At 43.5% G+C, this 27,923-nt stretch overlaps 1 protein-coding gene across 3 annotated transcripts in view; it reads left to right on the top strand.

Moving 5' to 3' along the window:
- Window positions 1-27,923, top strand: part of grid1b (glutamate receptor, ionotropic, delta 1b) — a 585,542-nt gene that overhangs the window by 4,728 nt on the left and 552,891 nt on the right. For all 3 annotated transcript variants that reach the window (XM_080305280.1, XM_080305279.1, XM_080305281.1), the window contains exon 2: window positions 13,312-13,467. In XM_080305280.1, coding sequence (XP_080161406.1) covers window positions 13,312-13,467 — 156 coding nt within the window. The remainder of the gene's footprint in view (window positions 1-13,311; window positions 13,468-27,923) is intronic.

Here is a 27,923-nt window from a genome sequence, read left to right as displayed (position 1 = left end):
GATGGCTGCTCTGAGGGGGCTCATGCAAACATCTCTGTTCAGAGGAGAGGAAGGTGAAATCATTATGAAAAGAGACAAAATATCAGGTTGTCAAACCTCCGCAGACGCGCCTGCAGACCGATGAATCAGCCATGTTGAGACAATATCGAGCTGTTGTTTGTAGGAAACATGACAAACATTTGTGTCTGACAAAACTCGACAAATACATTCGTTCAGCTCACTCTGCAACAGAGAGAAGCTTAGCATATCCCATATGTTTATGTTTAATAGATAAAAGATATCTTCGTTCCGCTGAAGGGAAATTTGAAACGCTGCAGCTCACAATAACATTTCAGGCCAGCTTCGGAGTTCCTGTTTCAGCGCAGCAGAGCACAAATCATCAGTTTAGGTTTGTAAAGACCCACGTTCCCCCAGCGGAGGGTCGCTGCACGCATTCAAACTGAAGTGAAGGCTTCAACGTGCTTTTCTTGGCTCCTTCTTTCCCGCTCATCTTCACAGCTGATGAGTGGATCGCCATCCTCGCAGAGACTCGTCCTGTTATTGGTTCATTCCTGTTGAAATGGGTTCCTTTTTCTTCTCACTGTCACATGGTGCTTTCTCAGAGGTCATCACTGGACAGGTGCTGTTTCTTCCTCTTGTGTTGCTTTTAGCAGCAGAAGCTCGTGCAGGTGGCTTCATTTTGTTTTTCCATTCCAATATTTTCCGATTCTCAACTCCTCGCAGATTTGAGGCCACACCTTTGTTACGGTCACCTGCTTAAACACCAGTTAGACCATATTATCATCTGCTTGGTGCGGAGAGCGTGTACCCACCACTGTCTGTTTTTCAGTCTCGTCATAAAACACATCTTTATATCTGGTGGTATTTCATTGTAGTGGTTTTTTAAACTGGTCGTTGTGTGAAATCAGGGATGCGGTCATACTTTACTTTGAGGTTTTTAATGCTTGCTCACAGCCATTTCTTTTTTGTGACAGTCTTCAGCAGCTGTGAATACGATACAGACGTTGTCATGTAAAAGACGTTATAGATGCAAGCTCCTATTGTCAGTGTCTGCCTTCATTCCCTGATGCTGCTGGACTCAGGTTGTAGCTCTTCCTGTTCCCTGTGGGCTGTTTTCCAGATCTGAAGGTCCTCTAAACGCCCCTCAGGCCAAACGGATAACAAGTCACTTTTTATAAGGAGCCTGAGGAGGAGAGATTACCCCATCCCACGAGCCAGGCAGCTGACTCGGGATGATTTACGGCATCAGTGTGGCGGCTAGCAGGAAGAGAGCCGTGCTCATCCGTCGCCCGGCTTTGGAAAGGCGATCTCGAACTGCAGGAATCCAATCTGTTGAGGCTGGCAACGCGAATGAACAGCTGCGGCCTTTTCTTGCCCCACCGCTAAATAAGATAAACTAACCCAGTTAGGGAACAACGCAAAAGGCTTCCCGCACTGTCTCAGTGAAGGCTTAGCCAGGCCATTTACCTCCACCACCTGCACACACAACACACACACTGAACAAGGAGCAGGCGTCTCTCACATAATGCAGCAGCCTCACTTTGCGGACTGAATGAACGTGGCTTGCAGCAGAGTGCTTGACCCTGCGAGGGCATTAAAATACTCTGCAGAGAAACGTTAGTGTTGCTTCAGATTCTCTGTGACAAACAGAGGAGGAGAAGCGACTGTGTGGGCAGGCCGGCAGGAACAACCTGGAAAAGGAGCCGGCTCGACTAATAACAGGGTTCTGAAAGCTGCTGCTGATGTTTCTTTCATTATTTTTGGTCCGTTTTAAGCTGCTGTGCAGACTCGTGATTGTCTCTACATGCGACTGATCCTCAGCACGCTAACTCAGTTTCAAAATTGAGTTTGTTTCCCAGGACGGAGAACCGTTCGCTTTAAACTTGACTGTTTCACCCACATGGCCGCTCAGTGTTTAAGTGAGATGTGCTGATGAACACGTGTGTATCACTGTTCTTCATCGACACGTCCACAGCCCTGTTCTTTGCTGTTAATTCTGCAAATCTGAACATGTAACTAAAATATGATGATGGTAGCAAAATGTAGCATTGTCTGTTACTCGCTGCTTTGAATTCGAAGGTTAATCTCTCACATTAACCTCACATTGTCGGCATTTAGTCTTTTCTGTGTTTAGCCTGTTTTACCTCGGGAATACGCCAGCTCTGATGTGGCTGCCGGAGCCAATTCAAAGTAGTGCTCATGATTCCACACGACGTACCAGAGTGGGCTCCCAGAAGCAGCTCCTTTCACGGTGAACTCGGTAAACACGCTCCTGATGTCTTCATGGGCTCAGACTAACGCTTGACGTCACTTTGAATGAAATATTAAGTCCAGACTCTGCAAAGTCATCCTGAGAGTCAGACAGGAGGATTCAGCAGGAAATGCTCATTAATGAGCGTGCACCAGTCCATCTTTAAAACATCGAGGTGGTGAAAACGTTGAGTCTTGAGACTAACGGGCATCAGGAACCCGTGGGTGACGTCACCGTGGCTACATCCATCTCATACACTGTCTATGTGATTGTCCTGAGATGCCTCAAAAAAATAAAGGTCATTCGACCTGACTCTGGTGTGTGATTCAGGCGGCTGACAGAAGAAGCTCCCCTCGTGAAAGTAGCCGACTGAAAATTTAATTTAAACAAGTCAGACATTAAAACATCATGCGCCCCTTTGTTGAACTGGTTGTTAGGTCCGCACTTGTGTCAAAAGTCTTGGAGTCATCTCGGGCAATGCTCTTTTCTTCACCACCCTCATCAGAATCTGTAGCGCCGCAGATTCGATTTCTAGACTTTGCCCTTTTCTTCGTCAACACAGCACTCGATCCTGGTTCATGCTCTCACCTTGTGTTTGGATTATTGTAGTGCCATTCTCTCTGCTCTCCCAAAAAATCCTCCAAATCGTAGAACTCTGCAGCAGGTTACATCCAGTGTCATCCACCTTCATTGGCTCCTGATTCCTCCACGTATCCAATACTAGCTTTTGCTTCTTATCTTCAAAGTTCTCACTGATCTTCTCCTGTCAGACCTCCTTCATCCTCACACTCCTTCCTGTGCCCTCTCCTCGCTGCTCCTCACTTCAGACATGAACATCACGGTTCAAGCTAGACTTTGGTCTCTGGTCATGTTTATCACCCAAACCAGTATTGTTGTTGGTAATGGTGCTTTTGATGGGGCGGTTAGGAGAAATGTTGATTGCTTGGTTTGATGTGAATAAAGGTTTAAAATGTTGTGCCCATTTACAGTATCGGTGTTCTTATTCCCCAGTTTAAATTCTGTTTTGAATAATTCAGTTTGGCTGTTGTTGGTCAGATGCTTTGTTGTTTTCAAACCTACTTGTCTGAAATTGGCCTTTGGGAGGACAAATAATGTTTTCAATTGAGTAACTACAGGACAATTAGAAGGAAAACACAGACGGCCTGAAAGCAAAACAACAAAAATAAACCAGGATGGGAAACAAACAAACACTTGAGCTTTTTCCTTTTAAAAATGTTCAAATAGATGAAATTTCTTCGAGTAAGGAGGCTGCACACAATGCACAATGTTTCCTCCTTTTTCTGTAAATGTATTTGGAGTCTTTTATTTGGCATTTACTTTTTTTTTTAAACTCTGGCTAAACTGAAGTCACGTGCACACGTGCACAGGCTCTGCTTGGGTAGCTCTTGGCAGAGATGGATTTTAGAACCCCGTCCTGCAGATGCATCTTTTTAAATTCCAAGCGTGGCCCAATGATTGCTTTGTTTTGAGACACTGAAGCTTTGACGCATCGGTACATTACAACATGTTACCAGTTTACACGGTCCGTCAGGACTTCTGGTTTAATTTGAAGCTTCTCGTGTTGGATTTCTTGTATTAGATGCTGCTGCTCGCTGATGTTTAACAGGCTCTTCCAGCTGCAGCAGCTCGGTGGATCTTAATATATGCCATATTGTCTCCACAGCAGAACTGATCTCGTGTATATGACTGTCTGTTATGATAGCCAAAGCTAATCTGCACACGTGCATGTTTCATTGGCTGTTGAACATGAGGAAGAGGAGCTCAGTGCTTCACATGTCAGGTGAAACTTTGGGTTTGAGGCTGAGGATTGAGTCGAGCTTCAGCCGCTGATGTCTGACTGTGAGAACATGCTCTGTGCTCACAGGCAGGAGGAGCTGGGCTGCTGGGACAGTTTTTTTTCCCCCTTGTACGCCTGAAGGTCACGGTGCTGCAGCGCCGCTTATTTGGATGTTTAATTATGATAATAGCTCCGCTGCATCCTCCATTGGACTCTGGGGAAATGTCACCCAAACTCCTGGTTGCTATAAATCTTTTCGTTGTGCTGCTTTGTGTTTAAACCTCCACATTATTCATTTCACTTCCACTGTGTCCAGGATCAGAATAATATCCAGTTTCCACAGAGCGGATGTGAAGACTAATTCTCCGCATCACCTGACCTTGATTGGCATGTAGCTTCTGTTTTTGTTGCCATTATTGATGCAAACCTGCTAAATGGAGCTTTTCCTCTTCAGTGGTACTGAAGTACAGAGAGCAGCAGGACGAGTTCAGCTTTGTCACATTTTCTTCTCTAATCTGTCGTCGTTTGCATCGCTCCTATACGTCTATGCTTGTCTTGGGTTTGAATCCATTTCCTGTTTTATTTCATAAACGTCCACCTTCATGCATTTCACCGTGACTTCTGTCATTGTTCTGTTTCCTGCCAGTTGTCTTGCCAACGTGTGTTCAAAAAGCCAATCACTGACAGCATAACTACTCGGTCCTTCTTTGAGGTTCGGCTTCTCAGTCACTTTGTTTCATGAATAATTCTTCATGATTTTCTCCCGTGGTCTGTAGTCAGTTTTATTTTGTACCTGCCCCTAAGATGTGGTGTTTGCTAGCTTACAGACTAACTGTGTGCGACCTTTGACCCAAACTAAAGTTTAGTTTCACCTCAGGCAGATTTAAATGGCGCTGACAGAGGATGGAGCAACATGTTGGTTTGTTTTAATTAGAACATTTCCACTATTTAAAGACTTGATGGTATTAGTGGTCTTTCTAGGTTAAATATATTGGTTTTGGTTCAAGTTTTGAATTTTAAAATTTGTTATCAACCTACCAGGTTTGTTTGGAAGTTTGAGCTCAGCATGAATCATTTTAGCCGTTTGTGTTTCTTTCCCTGACATTTCTTTGAAGGACTTGTATTGTTGCTCGTTCTTCTTTTGCCTGCTTTCCTCATCCCAGTTAATTTCACCTGTTCTGTAATTACACGTGAGTATAAGAATACTTCAGCACAATATATCCACATAACATAGTCATCCAAATTGTATTTAATGAGCTCCACAGTCACACAAACATGTACAGTATTAGCATCCAGCACTAGGCTTTATTAAACCGGTTATTGTAGAGTCCTGTTTGTCATTAGCATCCTGGTGAGGGCAGGATCCACCACACCACCTCTCGCTGAGGGAGGCTGGAGGACAATGTAAAGAATAATTTGCACTCTTGCATGTAATAACAGTCGAGTTCTGCCACGTATGTTTTATTTCCCTGTAGTTTAGCCTACCAGGGATTTGCCACATGGGCTACTGGAAAGATAAATGGCACCTTTTGTATTACCACTTATTAAACCTTTAATAGGATTGGATTTTCCTGTATGAGGGTGATGAAAGGAGTGAGTGTAATTGCAATGACTGTGGGTGCCGACATCGGCCTCTTCCGCTGATTAATGGACGACAGAAATCAGAGCCGGCAAAGGTAGACCGAAGCCAGCGGCGTCTTGATACTGTCATAAAAGTCCCACTGTGGCAGCACCATGACTGACAGCATCTCTATATATTTATATTCATTTATTAGTTGCTGTTGTTGATGCAGGCTGTCAGGACAGTAAATGATCTATAGGAGTCCTGATTTTCACAGTAAATGGACGTCAGTCTTCAACATCCACGTTTTCAGTAACAGGTCGGGGTTATATTTGCTTCCTTTTTATGTGGAGTATTGACCTGTTGGGCAAAGCTCAGTGGAAATCTACTTTAACATGTGGCTAAAATGCTGCCTAACCCTAACCCCACTCAAAGTGATTTGCTGGCACTCTGGTGGATGTTGAGAAGCTAATGTGAGGAAATCTCATGTGTGAGCCAGCCTGCAGTCACAGGAGCTGTCCTTGGTGCTGAGAGGGAGGCAGCTGTACGAGTGTTTTCCTGAACAGACCTGAAGCCCTCTGCATTTTGTTTCTTTCCTTCAGCTAATCCTTTCCACGCAGCCTGCATCAGGATGTCAATACATAATACAAAGTATACAAGCACCAAGCAGTCAATCAGCGTAACACAGATTCTCATTCTCATCCCTTTTTATTTAGGCCTCAGTGTTACACACAAGCTGTCTATGGTGTGAGTGCTCGTAGACATACTGACACGCTCATGCGTTGATAGACTTGCAAAGGCAGGGTGGAGGTGTCATGAATCACACATATATCAGTCGGACACTGTGGATTTCCCCCCAGGTTTCCCTCACAGTCACTGTCTGGTGTCAGAAAGTTGAACGTGAACTGAAATATCTGCAGAAATGTTTTTTTTGCAGACTGGGTGGGCTCAGCCTCGTCCATGTGATTGTGAATGTTTCCTGTTGTTTTCCCTCTTAGTCTTTACATCACTTCCTGTGTTGTTTTGAATGTTAGACCCTCACGTGGCTTCGTTTTGATTTTTACGTTTGTTACCTTTCCTGTTACCGTTACTAAACTGAGATCACCTGTGCCGTCTCTGTGGAGTCTTCTCTTGTGCTTTCTGCCATCTCCTTGAGTTTTGTTTCCAGTTGTCGCGTGTGTGTGTGTGTGTGTGTGTGTGTGTGTGTTGGAGGACTTTGGAGGATCCGTAAAGGTTGGATTAAACCAAGTACTGGTAAAGATCTAAAAATAAGAACAGCCCCCCTCCTCCTACCTGGTTAATGAGCGTTCATTCTAATGATTTATCTTCAGTTTGCTGCAGTTTAGTCTGAAAACTGTATTTTATTTGTATATTGTGTAGAGAAAAGCACAAACAAAGACGAGAGTTGAAAATCCTCATCCACAATCATAAAGTGTAATTACTGCCCTGAAAAAGAGAAATACATGCTTGCATATTTTCCCACTTGGCTCTAGTGTCTGTTTTTTGTTTGTTTGTTTGTTTGTTTTAACTTTAATATAAAAATAAAATAATTATTTCATCTCTTGTGCTGCTCACCAAACTGAAAAATGAGCCTCTCGGCTCCACGTCGTTCCCCTGTCTTAAAGTAGCTTCACTGAAAGTTTTAACTTTGGAGTAAAATGTGTGTAGATGATGGAGACGGTTACACTGCTTCACTTTTTCCTCTTTTGACGTTGCTGTCAATCATTTGCCTTCTTGCTACAAATGCAATGCATAAATAATTGGAGGGAAATGTTCTTCTAAATAAAATCTATTTGCTGGCAGCAGGTGGTGGGAAATAAAATCTGAGAATGTGGTGACCCAGTGAGAGTCCCAGCTGCTATAAAGCCTTTCTGAGATTAATAGGTCAAGCAAGAAGCCAGACTTTATGGTCCCAGCTCTCAGAAGCTGCTAAATCCCCAAATAAAGCAGCTGCTTTTTCTGGTATATATATTTTTTTCCCACCCAGCTTGAGCTCTGGGACTCGCAGCCCTGGACTCCTGGTTGATTACCTGCCAGCGAGAGGCGGGGGCTTGATAAACTTAGCCGCTCCAATACATTGTTTTTGCATCAGTGGTGAATAAATGGTTTTTGGCTGCTGGCTGGTGTGAAGTTCCCACCTTGTACGTGGCATAGAAATGTTTGCAAATATGCTGGAAAGGTCAGCCAAGCCACACATTAATTTTCCAACTTAAACAGGATTCCCACATTTCTGTGGCCTTTATTAACCGTTCAGCTTATTCATAAAATTCAATAATCCAACAAAGTTTGTAAGCCGTTCTGTGGAGCAAATGGATATCAATAAACTGTGGTTTAAATGCCAAGAAATACTGTGACAGCACGTTTTTAAGGCATTTATGTAATACTGGTCGATACCCAGCTTTCATGCATGTGAGATGGTATCGTGAGCGTCATGTCTCGATTATAATCGTCATTCCTCATTAAAGCTTGCAGAGGCCAGATTGTTGCTGGAACAGCAAGCCTGTCAGATTAAAATGCATTTGTTCTTAGACTGCATTCACCTGACAGTCATGTATATAAAATCTTTATTGTCCCAGGAGACAAATTTGCTTTCAGTCTGCACAGTTTTGTCTCACCAGGCGGACCGCCAAGGCAGAAGGAAAGAAGCTCCTGCCAAAGAGAGGCTGTCCTCCAATTTAAAGTGGAGTATGTGAGGACAGATGGACGCCGGGATTTTTGAAACGAGTGCGGATTGCAGGGGTGATTTGTGCAACTCACTATAGCAGGTGTTAAACATGCGACAGCTCTTTTGTTGCGGTTTTAGGACTCGAGTGTAGGCAGACGAAAGAGTTTGCAGGCGGTGCATGTATGGCAGGACATATGTTTGCTTTTGTTGGGAACAGCATGGCGAAGAAGCAGGAAACAGGATGGGTGGAGTTACACTGGAGGAGGTTTGTGCTGTGAGAGAGATGAAAATAACCCGTAAGATGCAATTCACCTGTTCATTAATAAAGTAATCCGCACAGCTGTTTAGTGAACAGTCATAATTTAAAGTTGAATATCCTCAGTCTGATGTAGTGAACCGAACACTTGGATCAGGGTTGGTGGAAACTTCAAATCGTGTCTTTACAAATGTCAAATGTCTTCAATTGTCCTGATTCAGGACACACAGCCTTGAAACGTGCTTGCAGAGCGATTCATAGAAATGGTGCCGACTTAATATGAGCAGGAGCCGTGACATCTCAGGCCTCAGTGCAGCGACGGTTAAAGCAAACTTTAATGAAACATCTGAGCTGAACGGCGCGCACGTCTGTGTTTGAACAGGGGCTTATAACGGCAGACATGAAAGACTCGAGCGCCTTTGGAGCTTTTCTGGTTTCACATGTGGCTCAGCTGCTTGGATTCCCAATTTTAAAAAGTTATCAGCACATCTTGGACCCACACACCTTTAAACTTGCGTTTCCCCACATGCTAGCTGCTGAGTCTGTTACAGATCTGAGACAAGGCGTTCGTTATCTTGCCCAAGAACACTTGGACATGCAGCCTGGAAGACTGAGATTGAACCACGGATCCCCTGGTTAGTACCTCCTAAGGCCTCGGCCACACAGGACTGGAGATCAGTTGGCAGCAGCTATGCTTGGGAAAAATGTGTATTCCTGAACTGATTGCTTTCTGTTATCAAGTCACAAAGAGGGAGCTGAGCCTTAAACAGAGCAGCAAGCTGCTCCCCTGGAGTTTGCATTGAACGTGTTGATTTGTTTGCAGGTAGTTAAAGTCGCTAGCTACCAGCCGAGCGGCCCTTTGCTGCGTGTCTTCCCTCACACTCTCCCTGCTTTGCTGTCCTCTCGTCACTCTCTAGTAAACTGGAACGTAAAAAGGCTTCAATCATTGGTCCATTCCAGAAGCAACAATCTGTTGGACTTGATCAATCCCAGGGCACCTCCCATTTTACCACCATTGCCCTCCACACTCTCTGAAGGGAAAATGATCAACCAAAAAACCAACAAAACTCAGGAAACACAGTGGAAGTGTGACGAGCTAACAGCTATTTACTGTTAGCTTGATTAAAACTCCCATCACCTGCATCTTTTTCTCACAGCAGTGATGAATCCTCTGCTGGTTTCTGTCACTTCCACAGCTGGTCCGTCACATTATTGTGTCCCCAGAAACACTCAGGCAAAAACTCCCCAGGAACACGGAGAGGCTGACCAAGGACCAGCTCAGCCGGAGAAACCCCGAGGTCCTCCTTTACTGAGCTGCACAATCCCACGGAAGATGGTCAACCCAGTTGCCACCCGCTATGTAGGCAGTTGGCAACAGTGAGAAGGAAAACCACCCTTTTAACAGGAAGAAGCCTACATATGTGAATAATCTTCAGAACATGCGGTCATACTTTACTCTTTAAGCTCCACTCTTCAGTCACCCGGCTGCTTATTACTGCGTCAGCCCCACTTTCTGCCACCAAAAACTGCCGAGTCAGCAACTCTAAAATCTGCCCTTTGTAATTGGGATCAAAGAGTTTTGAGGCTCATTAATCAGCCTTCAACTCTTTGTTGTGTTTCTTCGACTTTAGATTGATTGCACTTCACCGAGTGTTTGGTCTGCACTAATGTTTAGGTGCTGTCTAACTCCCCGGCAGATGATCGTGTTCGCTGTTTTCTTTATCAGTCAGAGGTTTTAAAGGGGACATGAAACGCGACACAAGGCTAATTTACACCACTGAGCCCTGCTCTCATAACCTGACATGGTGTGAAGCTGGATTTAAGAAAGAAGAGCTTAAAGTTTCAAAACACGTTTAGCGCCATCTTCTGTCAGTGTGGAACGTGACATCATGTGGTTGGTTGGTTGGGGCTGTTGGGATTAAATAATTTGCAGTGCTTCAATAATGCTATGCTTTTTATTAACCGACTTGCATTCGTTTATGTTAGCTAAGCAATGGCAGAACCGATAATATAGAGGAAAATAACGACACTAAAACTAAAAATCACTGTAATGGGACCTTTAATGGTGTGGCTGGTGTTTAGTGGGGGAGTCGTGTGTTTTAGCCTGTTGGATGAACTTGCCCTTTAATTGTGCCAGTTTCCTTGCAGCAGACAGTGGCAGAGAGCCTGGGAGGTTTGACTGTGAGCTCACAGAGAGACCCGTGGGTCTACAGTCCACCTCCTCTCCCCTTGGCACTCATTATTAATTAAACTTGTTGAAGTTTGAGGCTCACCAGTTTGCTGTGGCTGCGAGCAGAAATATAAACCTCACATCAATCCCCCCACCGTGTCTCTGACAAGCCTCATTCTTAATTGAAAACGCCCGACTGACTGCAATTTCAAAAGTGGATGATTGATTGATCAAGCCCAGAAGCTAGACAGCGTCCCCTGCGAGGAAGGCCTTCAAATCCACAGTGAGGCTGAGCAGAGTTCATTTGGATACTCGGAGAGATGAATGAGCACAAGCAGTCTGGCAAATTGAATTCTCACTCGTAGGCAGGAATTTCTTAATTGTGCGTGACAAATTTCCCAAACAGAATCTGGAAAGTTTCATCAGCCCGTCCATTTGTCTACCAGTCTGCCCCTCTCTAGGCCTATCGGTCCATTTCTGCCCTCGATCCGCTCGCATAGATGTTTAAAACCGGACAGAAGCTCATTTTATACATGTTTATTATTCATTTTCTCACCACGATTTCCCCTTTGGCTTTTTCATAAAATGAAATGCATGCATCATCTCAACGATGGGGCTCGTGAGCGTCGTGCAGTAAAACACTCCACCCAGATCCTGAAGTCTTTCTCAGCTGCAGCAGCTGTTGATATCTACTATCAGACCCCGCTACTGGTTTGATAGCTGGAGGCTCTACCTCCCATTTTACTTTTAAAAAAACAGAGGAAGCGCAAGTAAACCGACAGTCTGAGAGAGAAGAGCTCTACTGAGGTCTTTAAGATATGTGGTCTGATTACTCGATAACTTGTGCTTGTATGTGAGGAGACGGATTCAAGGACACGATTGAAATCAACTGTAGCGCTTTTGGGATTTTAGTGGTTTGTTTGCATCATCGATGTTGTGTAAGAAAGGAGTTCTTGTTTTGGGGGGTTTCAGGTGGCTGAACATGGTCTGCTCTTTAGCATCATTCTTGTCTCTTCAAAAAACGGAACAGGGGAAGTAGGGGTGGGCGATATATCGAATATACTCGATGTATCGCGAGTTGTTCCGCATGCGATAGTTAAAATGGCTCTCAGTTGCCATGGCAATATTAAGCCATCTACATGTAATTTACTGTAAGTATTTTTTCCCACACGCTGCGAATACATCATTAATAACCCCTCCCAACCTGAAAATGTTCTACCTGGTGCACTGCGCTGAGCATGTGTGTTTATATGCTATCAGAGAGGGGAAAATATGGCGACGGCAGGAGTTTCAGACGAGCAAGAGTAAGAGACTCGCTGTTTGGATGTCGAACTAAATGCAAAACAAAGGGTAGCAGTACCCTGAAATTATTCCACTTGTAACGGCAGTCTGGCGATGAAGGAGCAGCTAGTAGGTCCAGCGGGCGTGTGGTGTGGAGGTTAGCCGGATAGCTCGAAGCCAGTCAGTTAAATCAAACAGCGTTACATCGGTAAGGTTTCTCCTGAGAACAGAACACGAGCAGCATGTAATAGCTGCCGCTGTACTCACACACCCACTAGGAGACAACAGTAGGGCAACCCCCCACCTAGTGGTGCTATAACACCATAAGGGTTATTAAACACTGCATAATTAAAACAGTCTTAAACTGCCTATCAACATCTCCCCACACACCAAAGAAAACGTTAATTAAACCAGCGGTGCCACCCGTGACTGCTCTAGATCAGTCGTTTTTTTTAGTCACTATCTAGATTTTATTTCTGTAATTTGAGTTCATCACATTTTATATTTTATACATTTTTATATCTTACAAGTAGCAAAGAACACCTTTTTTATTTTTATTTTTTTTTATTTCAATCGTTTTATTTTGTCTCGTGAATTCTTTCTTGATGTATTTTTGTTTGTTTGTTAAAGGTCTGCTGTTGACCACAGCGAGAGACTTGCTGTCACAGTAATTGATGGTTAAAAATTGGTTAAAATAAAACATTTTATTCAGATTTTCTTGTATTTGAAGCAGGAAAAAAATACTGAATAGTTGACATAAATGAGTGTACCCGTGCAGTTTTAGGCACTATATGGTTAAAAATAACATTTATTTTTCAAGGATATTTAAACATATTGTGATTTGTATCATGTATTGCGATATAGCCCCCCCGCCCAAAAAAAAAATCTTGATATTAGGTTTTTCTCATATTGTCCGGGCCTAGGGTAGCAGCTCCGACGTCTTTGTCCAAAGTCCGGCATGAACTCAGATTGTTGTTCTGTCCCCCCATCGTGGATATGACTGAAGAAACGATAAACCACGTGTAATTCTTTGATTAGTAGCTGTCATGAGAATGCTTAGCACATTCATACCTTACAGTAATTACAGTATGGCGCTTCTTTGGTGATGGTATACACAACACTGTTAGTGACTGCAGGAGTTCAGTGGTTTGTACTGATAAAGGACCGGAGACCATGTGTTCTAGCTGACAGGAAATTTGAATACTGATTTTTGCTGAGATATTTTTTTTTTTTCCTGTGGAGATAATAAAATGATATTTTGGTGGTATTTTCAGTAGAGCAGTGTTTGAGTCCTTAACCTGTTTACACTTCCTGTTTCTACCTGTCCAGGTGCGATATTTGAGGAGAATGCAGTGCAGGATGATCAGGTGTTCCAGCTCGCCGTGTCTGACCTCAGTCTGAACGACGACATCCTGCAGAGTGAGAAGATCACACACTCGATTAAACTCATCGCGCCCAACAACCCTTTCCAGGCGGTGCAGGAAGGTAAGGCCGCTGCTGTGTTTACGTCACGTGATGGCGGTAGTGTCAGATGATTTTCGACCGCAGTGCTTTCTGCAGTTTCCTGCTTTCCTTGCTTCTTACACTCCTGCCTTGGACTGTTAATCTTTAGATTGTGCGGGTGCCGCCTCTCGCTGAGGTATCCTCACAGCTAATGACCCAGGTATCAACCTCCTAAATGCTGTTTAAATCACGGCAGCTGCAGCCGCTCTGCCAGAGCTCTCAGAGGACGCTGTTTGTCTTTCATGCAGCTCCACAGAGCCCGTCCTTTGCCTCTTCTTTCCTGTTTCTCAGGGTTTCCTCTGAGATTCATTCTCTCAGTCTTCTCTCTCTCCCTCGCTGTTTTCCCTGCAGAGGAAGCTAGGGGGAAGCACTGAGCCCAGCTGCACAGACGGCCTCTCAGCTTTGAGAGGAGCTCGTGTGGCTGTGAACACATTTGTTTATGTGTACGCTCGTGGCTGCAGAAAAGGCCGTGATGATGTGGATGATGAAGCTCAGACTGGAGGATGCTGATTGTTTTGCTGCAGTTAATGACGATGATGTTGATGCTGGTGATGAGACGACTGTTGTGACGATAATGGATATAACTGGTATTGATAATGATGCTGATGAATGTTACGATGGTGCTGATTATAATGTGAGTGTCGAGGATGAGGATCCCTGCAGTGATTAGGATGACGATGATTAAGGGGTATTAATATGTGCGGGGGGGGGAGGTGACGCCGTCGCAGACACGAAAGAGGATGAAAGCGTGGTGCTTATGTTGGTATTGCCGTTCGAGGATGATGGTGATGATGCACTTGTTGCAGCCGGTGTTCATTTCGACACAATTTCTTTCTGAAAATATCTCAAGTTCAGCTTCGGTTTTCTTTATTTGCACCCACAGGTAGATCTGGTTTGCAGCAGGTAAGTCATCCATCCTCAAATGCACATTTTTCAAAGCGACACAAACAACAGATAAGTGTATTACAACACAGCGCTGGGGAAAATTGCTTCCACATCATGTAAGATATATAAAAGCTGCGATTTGTTCATCTGAGTGGTGGCTGCTGGAACAAAGCTGTTGTTATACTCTGAACTGCTCAGCACTTTGGGACTTAAAAGCTTTTGTCCAGATGGAAGAAACCAAATCTCAGCGGAGTTGGCAAACAGTGATGAAGTCCTGAAGTGAAACCGAATATCTGCTGTAGTCGTGCCGTGAACAGGGATGTTGGGTTAAGCTGTCCGATCAGCTGATCAGCTTCAGCATCTATTAATTTGACTGAATGAGTTTCTGCTCTTTACAGATGAGGATCCAAACTGTGACACTGAGAAAACAGGACAAAGCAGATTCAGTAGAAGCTCGATAGAATAAAAATGCATAAGCAATGCAAAGAGTTTCTAAGTTTACCTCCACAGACTCATACCAGACACATTTAGGTATGAAAATGATCCAACAGTACATGTAAGCACGGGTAAAATCCTGATTTTGTTCCAGTTGTGGCTGCTGTCAAAAATCAAGCCTCGTCTCGATTGCTGCAGCTTGATTTGTATCAGTTAGCCGGGCCTCCATTGCTCAGTCACAGTAAGAGTGCAAGTTTAGCAGATTGTTTACGAGCATTTTAAAATCCTTTTAGTTTTAAGTCTCGCAGGCCAGAGCGTAAAAGATGAAAGACGTGTGTTTCATCTTTTGCGCTCTGCGCTGTGACCGTGCAGCGCTTCAGCCCTGTTGTTGTGCTTTAAGTTTTATGGTGTGAACGTTTCTGTCCGCACTTTCACATCGTCCATCATAACTTTGGGATGCATCAGCTCATTGCTGTGAGAAATGGACCTCGGTGCTCTGATGTGCGTGGTCTAACCTCCCACGCCTGAAAATCATGTCACAACAGCGTGCATTTGTCTCCGCTGCAAATTAACATCAGCGAAATCACTTTAGCGCCCGTCGCAGCGCTGGAAAGCAGGTGACTAGCTCAGATGGTGATGAACACCTTCACATTAATCAGCTGTAAGACTAGCTCGGATTTAATTGGTCATTTCCTCCAGAAAGCTCATCAGAGTCAGTCAGACCACACAGAACCGAGCTGTCACCTTAATTAGCTTTGTGTTTTCAAGTGGAACTTGAAAAATGTGGACTTCTTCCTTGTGTCAGGGAAACGAGGTGCAGTAGAGGTAAATATAATAGAGAAAATATGGCGTTGAACTTGTTCACTTGAAAGCCTGGACCAGAAGATTTGGATCAGGTGCAAACAGGTGTTTCAGAGGAGCTGCGGTAAAACTGTCAGTTTTGCTCCTGAAGATGGTTAACGGTGGAAAATGAGGGTAGATAAATCTCCCCAGGCTGCATACGCCCTGTAATTTTTAATTAACAGAAATCTAATTACAATATTAATAGCATTTTGATTGTGCTGTGAAGTGCACTCGTATTACTGAGTTGACACCACTCTCTCAGGCGGCACCTGATGCTAGCACGGTGATGGTGACTGGAAACAACAGCATGTTGACTTTTGACTCTTCTGTCACGGATGTAAATAAATCCTTTACAGCACAAAGGACTCCCTGAAGCAAAATGTCAAGTGGAAACAGCCCCGATTAAATCACCCTGAGAGCAGATGTTGGGAATTTGTTTGCACTGGATTTGTTCTTTCTGCACACCACAAGGTGGTGTTTGTAGGTGGTGCTGTGTCTATTCAGTCGTGGTGCACATCTCTGCTCTTGAATGCAATAAAAAATAATAAAGTTCCTCTTCTGCTTTTTGGCATCAGATTTTCTCGTGTTTGAGTTTGGCACCAAACTGGATTTTATTTCATTTCATTATTTAGTGCGCTTTGTTGTTTGTGCCAAAATATTCTCCTTTAGAAACATTAACCCTGCAGACAGAAAGTACAGTTTCCCAGTGTGAATGTTTAAATGATGAATAATTAATAAGTAAATAATTCCCGAGATTTCCATGCAGAGGTCTCAAATATAATGTGATGACCTCGTCATAATAATCAATATATGGAAAACAGGAGTCAGAGCTTGTTCAGTATTCAGTGAAAGTTTGGAAAGCTGAAAATATTCTCACCGAATCCTGCAGTCGAAATAATTCAGCCGCATGAAAACGTACTTTTAAACTTACAGGAACAAAACATTTTGATATTTATTGACATCATGTTCAGTGACTCAGACACACAGGAGAGCTCATTAGCATGATATCAGGTGGTGTGTCCTTGTGCATTTTAATGGCTGTGACATGGCGCGCATGAATATGTATGTGTGTGTTTGCATCAGTGCTGCCCTCTCAAAGGGCACGGAGTCGGGTCTCGAGTGGACGGGAGCCACTCACGTTTGTCTGAATCAGATCCGTGTCAGCTCAGCGTGAGACCTCCTGCTCTTTGTTAGAGACGACACAAACACTCATTTTATTTCCTCTGCCAGCTCATCTCATCCTCTGACCCGACAACAGCAGCACAGCAGAGAGCCGTGCTTACATCTGGGAGGAAGGCTTATTTATTAAAAATAAATGGATAATGGCAGTAGTAATAGTTTTAATAGTAGTAAAATCATCTATCATGCTGTACATGCATCTTGTTTTGTTTTCTAGATAACGGCCTCAATAGAAGCCAGAAGTATTAAATTAGATGATCTCTATCGTTTTTAGCTGAGACAACTGCAGGAAGTAAAGCATCTAAGGACAGGAAAATGAGGGAGGGGGGGCAAAGAAACCAGGGACATTAGAAACCGAGGGAGGGAGAAAGTAAAGAGGATGAGTGGGAGACGGGGGAATGATGGTTCAGATGAAGAACAATTAAAGAGGGACAAAAAGGAAGAAGGTATTATCAACGTGTGTGTGTGTGTGTGTGTGTGTGTGTGTGTGTGTGCGTGTGTGCGTGTGTGTGTGTGTGTGTGTGAGAGAGAGAAAGTGGCGGGGGGTGGTCAGTGTAAGTTTTTGTGTTGTCAGCTGACTTAGAGCCCCGTCACCTTTATTATTTCTTCTCAGTTTGTGTGCGTTTGTCCTTTAATGTGTAAGATGAGACCTTTGGCCTTTCACGTGAGCCGGGTTTACTTCCTCACTTAATAAAAATATCCCTCTGAATAGAACCAGTCACACAATAGGAGAAACCCAGTGAGCCAGCATGTGTTGGCATCATGAAAGAGGAATAAAGGAAGACATCCGTGTGAATGTAAATGTACTTATTATATTTATCTCTCTATGTGTGATCAAACTACTATGATGTTATAAAACAAGCTGCGCAGTTCTAGACATGCGGATCACTTTTTAAGCCTGTGCAACCTGTGAAGCTAGTGTCAGCTGTTACATTACGACTCCAGCCCTTCACCTTCTTGCTCCAAAAACCCTTCATAGCTGAAACGCTAATGGTGAAGCTTCAAAATGCGATCATCTTGTACCATCGATGGTAGTAGTGTAAGCTAACAGTCTTTGGTTTTCTGCCTCTGAATCCAGCAGCTTTTCTTAGCGTGTTTTTAACTTTGCCACAAAGTCAGTCAGAGTGAGTTCACTTTACAGGAACGTGCTTTCATTCTCATCATGGCTGGTGTGGAAAACCTTTTCTTTACATCTGTGCTGTTTGCAGCTTGATGAGCGTCTGTCTGTGGTGACATCTGAGGTGCTCTCCCAGTGAGAGTGACTGGGAACAGGGAGAACCTAGCATGGCTGAAGACTCTCAGACGAAGCTGAAACTACAGCAAGTAAACTGGATGAATAATACCAGTTCATTATTTTCCCCACATTATGTCTGTTTTCACTCTAATATTGTCAGGTGCCAACAAATGACCAAATCCGAGGTTTTGGTACTGGATCCAAACTTTAGACAAACTTGATTTTTGGTAGATTGTTGCCAAACATGATCAGATTATCTGCTCATAGACTATGGAGTCGTCACATTACAAGAATGCGACTGATTGACAGAAGCAAAGTCTGAAATAGAAGTCCAATATTACAGAGAAGTATCTTCATGATCAAAACCTCACTGCTGTAGAGAAACTGTGAGAAAACGTCAGTGGATTTAAATGCAAGTATAAATCTATACATCCAACAAGAGTGCGTCTCCTGCAGACAACCCTCGGGCTCTCTCCTGTCGTGCATCCATCCATCCACTGCTCCTCTCATTAACTGCTCTTTCTCACAGAGATTGTCGTAATCAGCCTGTTTACTCTGATAGGAGCGGCTCTTCATCCGCACTCGCAGATACGCAACACTTTAATGCTATCGACAAACCCCCCAAAGGAAAATCTCCCTGAATCCATCTGTCAAACCAATCCGCTCGGATTACACGCCTCGAGTTTTTCAACAAAGACGCCAAGACAGAGAGCTGTTTCTCCACCGACGCTAATCCTTTTAACTCGTATCAGCTGCGTTTTCACTGAAGACGCCTCGTTATCCCGCACGCGTTTGGCTTTGGCAACGACGCGGCGGTGACGCCGGGCGGCCCGGGCCTCTCTGACCCGCCGTCTGTAATGTGATGAACTTTTCAATGCTGCTCACTAATTCTTTAATTGGCTTTTCAATTCAAACAAATTAGGCTAATTGTCTTATTATGATCTGTCCGACTCGGCTCAATAACTGTATAATTGGAAGAGAAATGACTCGACCTGGGAAGTCAGTGATGGAATTTGATGCTTGAGTTTGGCTTTATTCTCAGTTTTCTTCTGTATTGTTGTTTGCACTCGTTTCTCCGTTCACATATTTCTGTTTCCTGTTTGTCTGCACCCTTTCTCTTACTCAGTTTCTTTTTTTAAATTCTTCATTTAATGCTTCTTTGGTCTCGTTGGTTCTTAATTGCCTCTGAAGTCCTTTGTGCCTTTTACAGTTTTAATTATTTGTCTTCTATTGGGTGCTTCCTCTTTGCATTATTAAAGTTATTTTGTTATTATTATTTTTACAGTGCTTCTGTTCGTTGTGGTTACTCCTTAATGTCTCCTACTACAGCCAAACAGTTTTTTCAAACACGCCTCCTACACCAGCGGTCCCCGACTCCCGGAGCACGAACCGGTACCGGTCGATGAGCCGTTTGGTACTGGGCTGCAAGAGTTGAGGCTCAGGTGTGAAATTTATGGTTTTCAGGGGTTTTATCGTTAATAATAATAATAATAATAATAATGGATACTTTATTGATCCCCATGGGGAAATTACTTGTTTTTTCTCTGCATTTGACCCATTCACTCAGTGAAGCAGTGGGCAGCCCACTAAGCAGGCGCCCGGGGAGCAGTGTGTAGGGACGGTACCTTGCTCAGCGGTACCTCAGGGTAGCCGTTAAGTGGATTCGAACCGCCGACCTTCCGATCATGGGGCGACCACTTTACCTACTGAGCTATCCCTGCCCAACAACTTAACTCGGTTTCCCTGGGTCTTTTCCAGTGTTGTAGTTTTGTGTCTTATTTTGAAAGAAATATTTAGATGTTACCATAGCGACCAGAGAGCCTTAAGGGGCAGAGAGGAGGATGTTACTCTCAATGTTGTTGGCGCATTTCAGGAGGACGCTAATAAAGTTGCACAGTAAATTCCCGTTTATTATATTTACAGAATACCAGTTTTTGTCTTGGTCGTATCATTTTATTTAGTTGTATTTGTCTGCGACACCTTAACAGCTGTTCCAGGAAAATATTGCGTTTCAGAACTTATATTAGTGACGCGTGGACACACACACGCTCTGTTGTTATAAACCGAAATTTGTTTACTTGCTTATTAACTTAGTTGCTTAGTTAAGGTGTGTGTGTGTGTGTGTGTGTGTGTGTGTGTGTGTGTGTGTGTGTGTGTGTGTGTGTGTCTGCCTGCATTGGTTTGAGTGGCAGCTCCTGCTGTTGGATCCCAGCAGACAAATTGGTCTCATCTGTCCCACAGCAGCAGGTTCACACTCAGCCAAGGTTGATCAAGATCAGACGTGTTAGCTTGTGTGCAGCAGGTGGGACTGTGATCAGAGAAACTGGGTTAAAAATGTAAATTGGTTTTATTCTCCATGTTTCTGTTGGATTTGGAGCAGGTTTTTGGAGCAGGTTTTTGCAGCCGTCTGTTGGCCGCTGAACTCCGCTGGTGAGTTCTGTCAGTTTCGATTCTTACAGCAGAGCACCGCCTCTCACCCGAGGTTGGATCATGTTCGTATTTGTGCTGTAAAAGGATCAGAACCAGCTCCTCTGCAGGTTCTGCTGAGCGGCTCTCCAGCTCACAGCAGATCCCTGAAGCAGAATAACTACAGTCGCCAGCTGCAGTGCAAGATGGAGGAGTTCATGCATGTCCAACTGTGGGAGGAGACGTTTCAGCAACACCTGAACATTAACAATGAGAAAAGATTGTTTGCAAATATGTTGCAGATGGCATAGAAAATTAAAACGGGGAAAATGCTTTTTTACTCGAGCACTGAGTGCTATACAACATGCCTCATTCACTCACATTTGTAGAAGCTACCTTCTATCTAATGAGCTTTCTCACATTCACACAATGAGGAACATCTGGAGGACCTTGGGTTTAGTATCTTGCACAAGGATACTTTAGCGTGCAAACTGGAGCAGCGGGGAATCAAACCACCAACCTTCTGATTAGTAGCTCTGCCTGCTGAGTTACAGTCACCACACATACACGTGAGAGCCCATGACATTTGCTCAGGTCACTAGTATGAGCAGAGATGCTGATTGCGTTGGTTTTTAATGCGACTTTGTGAAATGGCACAAACAGAGTTAGAGGTGAGGTGGTTGGGTGTGTGCACAGGAGGGATGGTGGATTAGAGCTGCCAGAGGAAAAGACGAAGACCACAGAAGATTTGTGGATGTAGTGAAGGAGGACATGCTGAGGGTTGGTGTGACAGAGGAGGATGCTGGGATAGGAGGAGATGTAGGCAGATGATCCGCTGTGGCGACCCCTGAAACGAGCAGCCGTAAGTAGAAGCCTTAAACTGGTGCTATGGTCTGTAAGCTCACAGGCTGCTAAGTGCCAAGACTTTCTCTAGAATAGCTTGTTGTTTTTAACCCTATCTGATATTTTTGGATGAAATGGAAGGCCAGGCTGACACGCTGGACTTCAAAAAAGGTTTTGTGGCTTTATGTCAGCCAGCTTTCACAGTCTAGTGTGGAGGCAGCACAGTGATGGCCAAAGACACAGAATGTAACGACTGCATGTCACTGTATCGACCATGTATTGTGCTATCCATGGTTACAATGCATGCATAACAATAGTTAAAGCATGCATGAGGACTGAGCACTGCATGAAGTCTGCATTGTGCCTAACATAAAGCAGAGTTAAAGGGTATGCACACAGCCTAGAAACATAAGCAGCAGGAGCAAATTGTTAGGTATGCATGCTGCAGTGAAGGCATCTGACAGGGACAAGCATAACCTATAAGCATGCACGATAATTCTTCAAAATTGCTTAAAAAAAATCTTTTTCTAGCCGTAGCATTCGCCCCGGTGTTTACGGCCTGAAACATGTTGTCTGTAATACAATATTTAACATCTGAAGCCGAGCCGGCAGCATTTTCTCGAAGATAACTCGGCCCCTAAAGGATGATGTAAGCTGTGTTTTCATGTCATGCACTCAGCATCTGTGCTAACTTCTCACGCTCGTTGCATCTTGCTGTTGATAAGTATGGATCTACAATGCCGCTAATCTGAACTGTCAATTCACTCTGTGGTCTCTGTGCATCCAGACCAACAGCTCTGATGTTTGCTGTTTTTCTAAGCCAGACAGCAGTCGGTAATCACTTCACTCTCTGATCCGTCCTTGTTAGATGTCAGTGATCCAGCAACAAGGGGATTTGAAGGCCAGACCTACTTTTTTAAACTGTAGCCCCCAGTAGATGCACTGAGCTTTAATTATGGCAATAACATCGTTACATTTACTGTGTTAATTTAACCTTATTTATTCTGCATGTGTGGGGTTGGACCAGCACATTATTACCTTTTATTCGCTCACCTCAAGGTTTATGCAGCTGCTGATTGACGCTGCAGATAAAATGCTACCATTTGTGTGCCAAAACGTGGTCTGAGCAGATGCCTGTCGTCCAGAATTGTTCAAATTTGGAGAATAACATTTTCACTGGTTGATTCCAACTTGGTTTGGTTGTAACCATGTACGTCTGTGTAGGTTCTCAGTCATTCAGGTCATGTAATCTAAGGAGCTTGGAAAGAAACGCTGCTGGATTCCTGTAGGTTTCTTGAAGACTTTTAATCTGAGAAGCTTCTTCAGTTCTAAAATCAAATGCTGGAGAGTCCCAGGTATTCAAGCCCTAGTGGGAGTGTCCCATAAGAGGGTCGTTGACCCACTTGCCTGACCACATGAGCCAAGGTGTGTAAAAGGGTGTGGGTTTCAGGTGAAACCATTGTCAGACCTTGCCTCACCCTATCATGTGACTTATTGAGATCAACTGACCCAAGATGTGACTGAGACGTTAAGGTATCTGGGAATGATCTCAAAACTGCATCATAGCTCTCAGATAGTTGGTGTCATAAGCCCCGCCCTCTGTTCAAAGACGCTCGTTCACAGTGGTCATAGATGCCTTCTTTCACTCCTTTTTCAAACCTTTCTTTGGTGGTTTGATGAAAGCCCAGTTGGGATAACCAGCTTTCTTTACGTGTGGGTGTGTGTGTTTTCCCTTCAGGCATTTTCTGCCCGGTGTTGTAGGGCCCTGATTACTCCAAGTTTGTGTACTGGAGGGTGATGGGAATGAAAGCGCAGGTACTGGTCTGTGTTTGTGGGCTTCAGGTAAACTGTTGAGGCTTCCATTCACAGCGCACACGCACAGTCCAGAAATGGCAAACTGTTATCCTTTGGGTCTTCACTGGTGAACTTTGTTTCTATCCACTGAGTTTATGTAAACACTGAAGGCTTCTACTTCTTCAGTTCTGAAGAAGGTGTGATTCTTGTACTTGTACCAGTGGCTATAGGTGCTGTCCCTGTGAAAGAGCCAAGAGCCTCACTTTCCACTTTGTCCATGCAAAGGTTGGCTACGATGGGTGACACCGGGGAGCCCATGGCACATCCATGTTTTTGTCTGTGGAAACCTTCGTTGTATTTAAAATATAAGGTGGTAAATCAGAGGTCTAACAGTGTGCAGATCTGATCAGGGGTGAGGCTGGTTCAGTTTTCTAAGGAGCTGTCTTCTTGTTGTTGTTGTTGTTGTTGTTGTTTGACAGTCTCCACTCCTCAGTTGTAGGTATGCAAGTGAAGAGTGAGACCAGTGAAAAATAATGAATACCCAAACGGTAGGAACACCAGAGTTTTACACCAACTCTAAAAATACTTTTTAAGTCAGAATTTCAGAAATGTTCTCATCTTCCATGTTGTATTGAGGAGGTGGCGTGATACCAAGAGGCAAGATTGAAGATGAGGAAGGATGGAAAAAATCCACAAGGACAGTGATTTGAAGCAGAGGCCCAAGGCCGAGCTGCAATTCCTCCTTCACTGCCTCCCACACATGGCCGTGGTTAACGGTTGCAACGTTTGTTAGCTGTCTGAGCACCTCAGATAGTGTTTATGTAACTTTACCCTCTTTTTAAGGATTTTCTTTTTTAAAAAGGCTAACGCTGTAATAACTAAATGATTACTTAATTAACAGTTGCCAAAGAATGTCATCAGTGATTAGCTGACTCTGTGTTAGGCTGTCACAGAGTCTAAGAAAGAGAAAAATTCTCCACCCAAGTCATCAAAAGTACAACAGCCCTTCACACTGAAGCCTTTTAACCAGCAGTGTGATAGAAATGTAATTCTAAGGGGGGACATTTTTTACAAAATAGTGTTTTGGGGCAATGAGCAAACTTCTCAAGTAGTTTTTTTTTTTTTCCAAAAATTGACAAGCAGTTCCAAACATCCATTTTTCATGTCCCTGTAGAGAACTGAAATTTAGATAATGGTACAAAATAGCTTCACAAATAAAAGCCAGAGACAAGTGTCTCAGAAAACACACGACAGCTCATCTGACCAGGGAATGCCTCGGGATCCTCCAGGAGGAACAGGAAACTGTTATGATTTGAAATAGTCTGCTGCAAACTTCAGAAGTGGAAGATAATGGATCATCCATTTGGATTTTATTAACGCATAAAGTTTGGTGCAGGGCTACTTGGTGCTGATGCAGAGAGCTGGAGCTGCTCTTCAACTCACCTAAGTTTGGTCACTGAACTCCAACTCTGCATGATTTGTCATCTGGATGCTTTTTGGAAGATTTATGTGACACATATTGAGAATTCTGAAGTTCTGCAAATGTAATAAATTCTTTATTCTATTTGCAATAATTTGCAAGGAAGGATCCAAACACGACACCCTCAGACAGTCAGAATAGAGGAAAACCCCAAAAATTAACACGTTCTGACAAAGACTGGAGGAAACTGGAGCTACACGCACACACGTCAGGTATTCAAATCGTGTGGGGACATCTAATTGACATATTGCTTCACCAGCCCCTTACCCTAACCATGAAAAATGAATGCCTGACCCCGACCCTAATCCTAAACCTAACTCAGTTGTAACCCTGACAGTAAAACCACATTTTGAGTCTCAAAAATGCCTTCAAATTTGTGGGGACTGGGATTTTGGTCCCCAAAAGTAAAGTAAACTTCTGATTTATGGTCCCCACAAAGATATGAATGCACGTACACGCACAAAATCAGGACTAATCATGAGTGGGAAACTTTAAACAAGATAAAAGAAATGAATCGAGGTCAACGAGAAAAGGGAAGGAAAACTGATTTGATATACAAACACAAAAACTAGAATAAAGTCAAAGTAATTTAGACTGAATTATGCTGTGTATCATGAACACATTTAAAATGTTGTACAGTAACCGCAGCTATAATTTTAGAGTATGAAGTGTGTGATCTACATAAAATCCTCCTCCTTGTTTTTTCATGTAAAAATATCACTGCACTGTTTTATTATGCAATAGATTTTCCTGCAGGAGAGCACATATTAGGCACAAAAGTCTATAAGAATGCTTTTACTGACCTTATTCATTAGATCAATTACCCATAACGTGACTGAGCTATATTAAATACAGGTTTTTTTGCCATTCTTTCCTACTGTGAGATTCACAGCAGGATGGTGACTATTTTTTCTTCTCCCACGAAGGAGCTCACACTGGCTTCATGTCACCTTACCATAATAACAGTTTGAGAGAGGATAATGCTTTAGCAGTATTCGGTTTACTCTCGGTAGACTTTCTGCACGGGGAAAAGCCAGATGTGGTCACAGAGCAAGTCTCGCTTCTGTGGTGGCAAAAAGCGTTTTCAAGTTCATGCATACTGATGAGCTCGGCTGAATAACACGAGGAGGCTGACATTTAAAACAAAAGGTGCTCACGTCAGATCTTTCTCTTTTAAAGCCAATCTGAAGGAGAAGATACCCACGATGTTAAAGAGATCATCTAAAGTTCCCCGAAGGTCGTTTGATGTAGTTAATACCGTTTTTGATAATGTTATCAAAAGCGTCCTGCGGTTCCATGACACGGAAATCCTTTTAAACTCTTGACAGTGCTGTGCGATAATTTTTTTTTTTTTTAAAGCTTTTTTTGTCATCAGTGTTAAATTTGAATTTAAAGCCAACGCCCACTAAAAACACAGCACATAAAGCCAGAGGTGAATATTTCATAAACGTTAATGCGTTTCTCATTTAAACTATAACAGGTTTGTATGCAAAGGTCTTAAAATGGGCCATAAATCCTTTTCTAGCCTGTAATGGCTCCACTTTGATTCTAACAATCATTTTGTGGGAGATGGAGACACGTTTACAGCAGCCGAAATCTCATTTATGGAATGAAAGTCGTCAAAGTGAACAGAGCCATTCCAGCAGTTAGTTCTGTCTCCGAAAACACAGCCCAAGAGAAACCGAAGGCTTCCGCAGAAACACCCAAACTGGCTTCATTAGCATTCCGTGCTCTGCTTTCACATGGCAATTACTCACCATTAGCTTGTTTTTGTAGTTTATCAATGGCACAATATAATAACAGCTAAATTATCCTTGATTCAAAGTGCCATCTGTTTATTCTGTGATGGAGGCTTTTACTCTGCAGCTAGCTGGTTGTTATTAATCTCCAGGGACTCCTCAAGAGTCAGATCTGCAACTTGCCCTCCCCTGAGTGAGTTCGACTTTCTGCAGGGCGAGAAAGCAAGTAAAGAACGGATGATGTCGCTCGGCTGCTTGCATCCTGTCAGTTTGTCTCCGTTTTGGCTGAACTTCTTTCTGCCTACCTCTGTTTCCCCCTCTTTCTCCTAAAGCTCAATCAAACCTGTCAACCTCCTTGCTTCTGCAGTTTGTCACGCCCCTTCACTCTCACTGTATTTGCAGAGATTTCAGCTCACATTTGGGAAGAGTGCCCTAAAATCTGTTTCCTGATGTCTTACTCCTGCAGTTATCGGTTTGATTGTGTTGTAGATTTGGCCACAAATTTGCTCTTTTTGCATAGAAACACAGGACCGGGCTAACCCACCTGCTATCTTAGCCTCGTTCAGCTAAAGCTAACTCTACACCAGTTGAAAAAACTACTGCCAACAGGCATCCATCAGACTTTAGCACAGATATATTCTGAGTTCTGGGTATGAATGCAAACATGTACCCTTTATTCAGTTATTAGAAGTTTGTGCAATGGAAAGTAGTTAGTGGATTCATCCCTCAACATCCCCCAGGCCACTGGCAACCCAGCTAGGGTTTGATATTGGTTGTATACTAGGGTTGGACGATATGTAAACATTTTCCAACAAACAATTGTCAGTCCAATAATCAACGATGGGCAATATATTCGTGCATGCGCAGACTTTTTGATGGGCGGAGCAATGTAATCATGCACTGACTGATTTGTGCGTTTACAACACAGAAGTCCAAACATAGATGAACGAACTTCCCCCCCCAAAAATTAACACGTTGATGCGGTGTTGAATGCGATTACGATTTTTAACTCAACCCATCTAGAGCGCACAATGAACAAACTTTGAACCAACAGCCAGAGACATTTCTGGGATTTTGAGTCAGTCTGTGCTCCAGATGGGTTAATTGTTAATCGTGTTAGTCGTGATGATGACGCGTTAACGCTGACAGCACTAAAAAAATTAAGTCACCAATTTGGGATTTCTTTGGCTTTAAACCAAATATAAAAGAGGTAAACCTAAGGATGTAACCAAAGCGGTGTGCTGCTTGTGCAGACGTATAGTGTGAGCAAAGTACTCAAACACGACTAACTTGCATGAGCATGCACGTGTCCACTATCTGGCTGAGTATGCTAGGCTATCACCAGCTTCTGCAGCTCCATCAACAAGCATATGGGCGCACTCTGAGGTGGGGGCATTTGCTCGCAGATGAAGAGGGTGTTTCTGTTGACTGCTTCTATTAGCTCCATCATTATTAGCAAACTTACTCATGGGTGAATAAATAAATCACCCTTGAAACAACAATTGACGATTGGACGAATATATTGGAGCCCATCTCCCAACCCTATTTAGGTTTTTTTTTTAAATAAAATAAAAAAAGTCTTGATGCATCAAAAGGAAGT

This window comes from Astatotilapia calliptera, chromosome 8, assembly GCF_964374335.1.
Source record: "Astatotilapia calliptera chromosome 8, fAstCal68.1, whole genome shotgun sequence".
NCBI classification, from domain to species: Eukaryota; Metazoa; Chordata; class Actinopteri; order Cichliformes; family Cichlidae; genus Astatotilapia; species Astatotilapia calliptera.
The sequence above is the reverse complement of the archived record's forward strand: the minus strand, read 5'-3'. Positions and strand labels throughout refer to the sequence as shown.